The 7,500-nt window shown below is 46.5% G+C and overlaps 1 protein-coding gene across 1 annotated transcript in view; it reads right to left on the bottom strand.

The window, feature by feature from the left end:
* Positions 1-7,500, bottom strand: part of LOC127916474 (catenin delta-2-like) — a 660,130-nt gene that overhangs the window by 338,753 nt on the left and 313,877 nt on the right. Inside the window, exon 6 of the mRNA XM_052498259.1 lies at positions 4,013-4,185. Within this exon, the coding sequence (XP_052354219.1) occupies positions 4,013-4,185 (173 nt within the window). The remainder of the gene's footprint in view (positions 1-4,012; positions 4,186-7,500) is intronic.

Below are 7,500 nucleotides of genomic sequence, written 5' to 3'. Positions count from 1 at the left end.
AAGAGAGAGAACAGAGAGAGAGAGATAACAGGAGAGAAAGAGGGAAGAGACAGAGATGAGAGAGAGAGAGAGAGAGAGGGAGAGAGAGAGGGGGAGAGAGAGAGGGGGAGAGAGAGGGGAGAGAGAGAGGGAGAGAGAGGGGTCAGAATATGGATAAGGGGATGGGGAGGATGAAAACAGAACACAGCCCCATTCATGTTGTTCTAACTCGAAATGAGAGAAAGAAGACATGTTATTCTCGTGTGTGTGTGTGTGTGTGTGTGTGTGTGTCTGTGTGTGTGTGTGAGCTGGATTTGGTGCAATGCAAACCTGACATAAATTGCCACTTCCTTTCGACAAGTAATTAGCGACATTTTCAAATGAAATTTCCAAAATATTTCCTGATGCATTATTCATAACCATAAACAAGACAACAAAATAAAACCCCTCAATGCAGGGATGTAATGAAGCTTTACAGCTGGTAGCAAATAGCACGTATGTTTGTGTGAGTGTACGTGTGCGTCTGCGTAGGTGAGTGCCTGTATGTGTGTGTACTCCTCCATTCAGCAAGCTTATGAGGAAATGAACGTAGGGGATAAATGTCTTCTGTATGCTAGAGGACAATGACTTCTCTTGATTAGTGTGAAGAGATTAAAACGCATTCAGATCCTTTTACAAATTATTAGAGAAATAACAAACCAAACTCACATCTCCCCATGCATTTAGACAGATCAATTAGACAGTTATCTCCACGGCTCTACCCTCTCTTCCTTCCAGATCAATTAGACAGTTATCTCCACGGCTCTACTCTCTCTTCCATCCAGATCAATTAGACAGTGTATCTCCACGGCTCTACTCTCTCTTCCATCCAGATCAATTAGACAATGTATCTCCACGGCTCTACTCTCTCTTCCATCCAGATCAATTAGACAGTGTATCTCCACGGCTCTACTCTCTCTTCCATCCAGATCAATTAGACAGTGTATCTCCACGGCTCTACTCTCTCTTCCATCCAGATCAATTAGACAGTGTATCTCCACGGCTCTACTCTCTCTTCCATCCAGATCAATTAGACAGTGTATCTCCACGGCTCTACTCTCTCTTCCATCCAGATCAATTAGACAGTGTATCTCCACGGCGGCTCTACTCTCTCTTCCATCCAGATCAATTAGACAGTGTATCTCCACGGCTCTACTCTCTCTTCCATCCAGATCAATTAGACAGTGTATCTCCACGGCTCTACTCTCTCTTCCATCCAGATCAATTAGACAGTGTATCTCCACGGCGGCTCTACTCTCTCTTCCATCCAGATCAATTAGACAGTGTATCTCCACGGCTCTACTCTCTCTTCCATCCAGATCAATTAGACAGTGTATCTCCACGGCTCTACTCTCTCTTCCATCCAGATCAATTAGACAGTGTATCTCCACGGCTCTACTCTCTCTTCCATCCAGATCAATTAGACAGTGTATCTCCACGGCGGCTCTACTCTCTCTTCCATCCAGATCAATTAGACAGTGTATCTCCACAGCTCTACTCTCTCTTCCATCCAGATCAATTAGACAGTGTATCTCCACGGCGGCTCTACTCTCTCTTCCATCCAGATCAATTAGACAGTGTATCTCCACGGCTCTACTCTCTCTTCCATCCACTAGCAAATTACACTGACACACACACACACACACACACACAGGCCCGGCAGGATAGACCACACTTGACAGTGCACACACACATGAGAGATGTGCATGAGAAATAGAGAGAGAGAGATGGAGGGAAGGATAAGTAGACAGAGAGAGAGATGAGAGAGAGAGGTGGAGGGAAGGATAAGTAGACAGAGAGAGAGATGGAGAGAGAGAGGTGGAGGGAAGGATAAGTAGACAGAGAGAGAGATGAGAGAGAGAGATGGAGGGAAGGATAAGTAGACAGAGAGAGAGATGGAGAGAGAGAGGTGGAGGGAAGGATACGTAGACAGAGAGAGAGAGGGAGAGAGAGAGAGAGGTGGAGGGAAGGATAAGTAGACAGAGAGAGATGGAGAGAGGGGTGGAGGGAAGGATAAGTAGACAGAGAGAGAGATGGAGAGAGAGAGAGAGGTGGAGGGAAGGATAAGTAGACAGAGAGAGAGATGGAGAGAGAGAGAGAGGTGGAGGGAAGGATAAGTAGACAGAGAGAGAGAGGTGGAGGGAAGGATAAGTAGACAGAGAGAGAGATGGAGAGAGAGAGGTGGAGGGAAGGATAAGTAGACAGAGAGAGAGATGGAGAGAGAGAGGTGGAGGGAAGGATAAATAGACAGAGAGAGAGATGGAGAGAGAGAGGTGGAGGGAAGGATAAGTAGACAGAGAGAGAGATGGCGGGAAGGAAGGAGAGAGAGAGAGAGAGAGAGAGAGAGAGAGAGAGAGAGAGAGAGAGAGAGAGAGAGAGAGAGAGAGAGAGAGAGAGAGAGAGAGAGAGAGAGGAGAGAGAGATATGGAGGGAAGGAGAAAGAGAGAGAGAGAGATGGAGGGAAGGAGAAAGAGAGAGAGAGATGGAGAGAGAGATGTGGAGGGAAGGATAAGTAGACAGAGAGAGAGATGGAGAGAGAGAGAGAGAGAGGGGTGGAGGGAAGGATAAGTAGGGAGAGAGAGAGAGAAGTGGAGGGAAGGATAAGTAGACAGAGAGAGAGATGGAGAGAGAGAGAGAGGTGGAGGGAAGGATAAGTAGACAGAGAGAGAGATGAGAGAGAGAGGTGGAGGGAAGGATAAGTAGACAGAGAGAGAGATGGAGAGAGAGAGAGAGAGAGAGAGAGTGGAGGGAAGGATAAGTAGACAGAGAGAGAGATGGAGAGAGAGAGAGAGGTGGAGGGAAGGATAAGTAGACAGAGAGAGAGAGGTGGAGGGAAGGATAAGTAGACAGAGAGAGAGATGGAGAGAGGGAGATTGAGGGAAGGAAGGAGAGATAGAGAGAGAGAGAGAGAGAGAGAGAGAGAGAGAGAGAGAGAGAGAGAGAGAGAGAGAGAGAGAGAGAGAGAATGAGAGAGAGATATGGAGGGAAGGAGAAAGGAGAGAGAGAGATGGAGGGAAGGATAATTAGACAGAGAGAGAGGTGGAGGGAAGGAAGGAGAGAGAGAGAGAGGGAGAGAGAGAGAGAGAGAGAGAGAGAGAGAGAGAGAGAGAGAGAGAGAGAGAGAGAGAGAGAGAGAGATATGGAGGGAAGGAGAAAGGGAGAGAGAGAGATGGAGGGAAGGATAATTAGACAGAGAGAGAGGTGGAGGGAAGGAAGGAGAGAGAGAGAGAGAGAGAGAAAGAGAGATATATGGAGGGAAGGAGAAATAGAAATAGAGAGAGAGAGAGAGATATGGAGGGAAGGAGAAATAGAAATAGAGAGAGAGAGAGAGAGATATGGAGGGAAGGAGAGAGAGAGAGAGAGAGAGAGAGAGAGAGAGAGAGAGAGAGAGAGATATGGAGGGAAGGAGAAATAGAAATAGAGAGAGAGAGAGATACGGAGGGAAGGAGAAATAGAAATAGAGAGAGAGAGAGATATGGAGGGAAGGAGAAATAGAAATAGAGAGAGAGATATGGAGGTGAGGAGAAAACGGAGAGAAAGTTAGAGCAGACTTTAGCTTATTTCTGAGCAAGCGGCTAGCGGCATGCGGAAGACTTTTGACTTGGAAAACTTGCCTTTATTTGAACCCTTCACAAGGTTAAGCTAGTGAGCATTGCAAAAGGTAAAAACAGTCAATACTGTGCAGTACAGCCCCCCAGTCAAGAGCAGAGAAGTGAGGGGGTAGGGAATATACAGCCAACTGAATGCAGCATCAGGAGGCTACAGTAGCTCTCCCTGTGCTCTCTAAGTTTGGCACAGAGCCACAACTTATTTCATTGGTACTGTTCGGCGTCTACTGTATATTCAAAACCTTCCGGTAGCCAGATGAGGGTAACTTTGTCTTGGAGCTATGATTTAACAGCATTATAAGAACAAACTCATCACAATCATCACCTTCATCATCATCATCATCATCATCATCATCACCATCTTCCTCATCGTCTTGGTGACCTACCTGGTTGTAGCTGTGCACGGCCCCACCGACTTGTCCGCTGCGCTGTGGTGTTGCCGCTGCAGCGCTGTCGCTAAGGGCGAGGGTCTGGTTGCTATGGTAGCTGGCGGAGTACTGGAGTGAAGCCTCCGGGGTGGAGTTAAGCTGCAAAGAACTCTGGGAAAGTAGAGAGGGACCTGAAGAGAGAGAAAGAGAGACAAAGAAAGAAAGAAAGAAAGAAAGAAAGAAAGAAAGGAGGAGGGAGAGAGAGAGAGAGAGAGGAGGTAGAGAGAGAGAGGAGGTAGGGAGAGAGAGAGAGAGAGAGAGAGAGAGAGAGAGAGAGAGAGAGAGAGAGAGAGAGAGAGAGAGGAGGTAGAGAGAGAGAGGGGAGGTAGGGAGAGAGAGAGAGAGAGAGAGAGAGAGAGAGAGAGAGAGAGAGAGAGAGAGAGAGAGAGAGAGAGAGAGAGAGAGAGAGAGAGAGAGAGAGAGAGAGAGAGAAAGACAGATAGGAAGAGAGAGAGATGCAGCTATTTAGAACAGGCAGTGCTGCGTTTCAGCCCTTGGTGAGTTTGAAAAAGAATACATAATTAATCAGGAGAGGGAGAGGAGCAAAAGTAGGGGGGTGGAAGGGGAAGAAGAAGAGAAGAAAAAGAAGGGATGAGAGAAGGAGAGAAGAAGAAAGGAAGAAGGGGTGGAGAAAAGGAAAGAAGAGGAGTGTAAACTAGGAGTGTGTAAGTTGAGCTCAAATAAAATAGAGGAGAGGAGAGGAGGAGGAGAGAGGAGGAGAGTGGAGGAGACAAGAGAACTCAGATAGAAGAGAGGAGCAGAGAAGGAGAGAGGAGGGGAGAAGGAGAGAGGAGGGGAGGAGTAGAGCGGAGGAGAGAATGAGAGAGGAGAGAGGAGAGGAGGAGGAGAGAGAAGGGGAGGAGGAGAGCTCGGAGAGAGGAGAGGAGCAGAGGAGGAGAGAGGGGGAAAGAAGGAGAACTCAGATAGAGGAGAGGAGGAGGAGAGAGGAGGGGAGAAGGAAGGAAGAGGGGAAAAGGAGAGAGGAGAGGAGGAGGAGTAGGGGAGAAGGAGAGCTCAGATAGAGGAGAGGAGCAGAGGAGGAGGAGAAAGGAGGGGAGAAGGAGAGAGGAGCGGAGGTGGAGAGATGAGGGGAGGAGGAGAGCTCAGATAGAGGAGAGGGCGGAGGAGGAGACGGAGAGCTCAGATAGAGGAGGGGAGCGGAGTAGAGAGGAGGGGAGGGGAGAAGGAGAGAGGAGAAGAAGGAGAGCTCAGATAGAGAAGAGAAGAGGAAAGTAGAGGAGGAAGAGGAGAGAGGAGAGGAGAAGGGGGAGAGAAGTTGAGCTCAGATAGAGGAGCGGAGGAGAGAAGGGGAAAGGAGAGGAGGAGGAGAAGGAGAGGAGAGGAAGAGAGATTAATGGAGAGAATGGGTTGGAGAGGAGATGAGGAGAGAGAGCAGAGGAGAGGAGAGGAGGAGAGGAGAGGAGAGGAGGAGAGGAGAAGAAGAGAGAGGAGAGTATGGGGAAAGGAGTGCAGAAGGAGAAATGACAACAAATTCCAATTGGCTATACTAAAACTCTTTAACATCATACTTCTGGCATCTTCCCCAATATTTGGAACCAAGGACTGATCACCCCAATCCACAAAAGTGGAGACAAATTTGACCCCAATAACTACCGTGGAATATGTGTCAACAGTAACCTTGGGAAAATCCTCTGCATTATTATTAACAGCAGACTCGTACATTTCCTCAATGAAAACAATGTACTGAGCAAATGTCAAATTGGCTTTTTACCAAATTACCGTACAACAGACCATGTATTCACCCTGCACACCTTAATTGACAACCAAACAAACCAAAACAAAGGCAAAGTCTTCTCATGCTTTGTTGATTTCAAAAAGCCTTCGACTCAATTTGGCATGAGGGTCTGCTATACAAACTGATGGAAAGTGGTGTTGGGGGTAAAACATATGACATTATAAAATCCATGTACACAAACAACAAGTGTGCGGTTAAAATTGGCAAAAACACACACAATTCTTCACACAGGGTCGTGGGGTTAGACAGGGATGCAGCTTAAGCCCCACCCTCTTCAACATATATATCAACGAACTGGCGCGGGCACTAGAAAAGTCTGCAGCACCCGGCCTCCCCTGCTAGAATCCGAAGTCAAATGTCTGCTGTTTGCTGATGATCTGGTGCTTCTGTCACCAACCAAGGAGGGCCTACAGCAGCACCTAGATCTTATGCACAGATTCTGTCAGACCTGGGCCCTGACAGTAAATCTCAGTAAGACCAAAATAATGGTGTTCCAAAAAGGTCCAGTCACCAGGACCACAAATACAAATTCCATCTAGACACTGTTGCCCTAGAGCACACAAAAAACTATACATACCTTGGCCTAAACATCAGTGCCACAGGTAACTTCCACAAAGGTGTGAACGATCTGAGAGACAAGGCAAGAAGGGCATTCTATGCCATCAAAAGAAACATAAATTTCAACATACCAATTAGGATCTGGCTAAAAATACTTGAATCAGTCATAGAGCCCATTGCCCTTTATGGTTGTGAGGTCTGGGGTCCGCTCACCAACCAAGACTTCACAAAATGGGACAAACACCAAATTGAGACTCTGCACGCAGAATTCTGCAAAAATATCCTCCGTGTACAACGTAAAACACCAAATAATGCATGCAGAGCAGAATTAGGCCGATACCCACTAATTATCAAAATCCAGAAAAGAGCCATTAAATTCTACAACCACCTAAAAGGAAGCGATTCACAAACCTTCCATAACAAAGCCATCACAAACAGAGAGATGAACCTGGAGAAGAGTCCCTAAGCAAGCTGGTCCTGGGGCTCTGTTCACAAACACAAACACACCCTACAGAGCCCCAGGACAACAGCACAATTAGACCCAACCAAATCATGAGAAAACAAAAAGATAATTACTTAACACATTGGAAAGAATTAACAAAAAACAGAGCAAACTAGAATGCTATTTGGCCCTACACAGAGAGTACACAGCGGCAGAATACCTGACCACTGTGACTGACCCAAAATTAAGGAAAGCTTTGACTATGTACAGACTCAGTGAGCATAGCCTTGCTATTGAGAAAGGCCGCCGTAGGCAGACATGGCTCTCAAGAGAAGACAGGCTATGTGCTCACTGCCCACAAAATGAGGTGGAAACTGAGCTGCACTTCCTAACCTCCTGCCCAATGTATGACCATATTAGAGAGACATATTTCCCCCAGATCCACAAAGAATTCGAAAACATATCCAATTTTGAAAAACTCCCATATCTACTGGGTGAAATTCCACAGTGTGCCATCACAGCAGCAAGATTTGTGACCTGTTGCCACGAGAAAAGGGCAACCAGTGAAGAACAAACACCATTGTAAATACAACCCATATTTATGCTTATTTATTTGATCTTGTGTCCTTTAATTATTTGTACATTGTGTATATATATATATATATATATATATATATATAATATGACATT

This window comes from Oncorhynchus keta, chromosome 4 (genome assembly GCF_023373465.1).
Source record: "Oncorhynchus keta strain PuntledgeMale-10-30-2019 chromosome 4, Oket_V2, whole genome shotgun sequence".
Classification (NCBI taxonomy): Eukaryota; Metazoa; Chordata; class Actinopteri; order Salmoniformes; family Salmonidae; genus Oncorhynchus; species Oncorhynchus keta.
The sequence above is the reverse complement of the archived record's forward strand: the minus strand, read 5'-3'. Positions and strand labels throughout refer to the sequence as shown.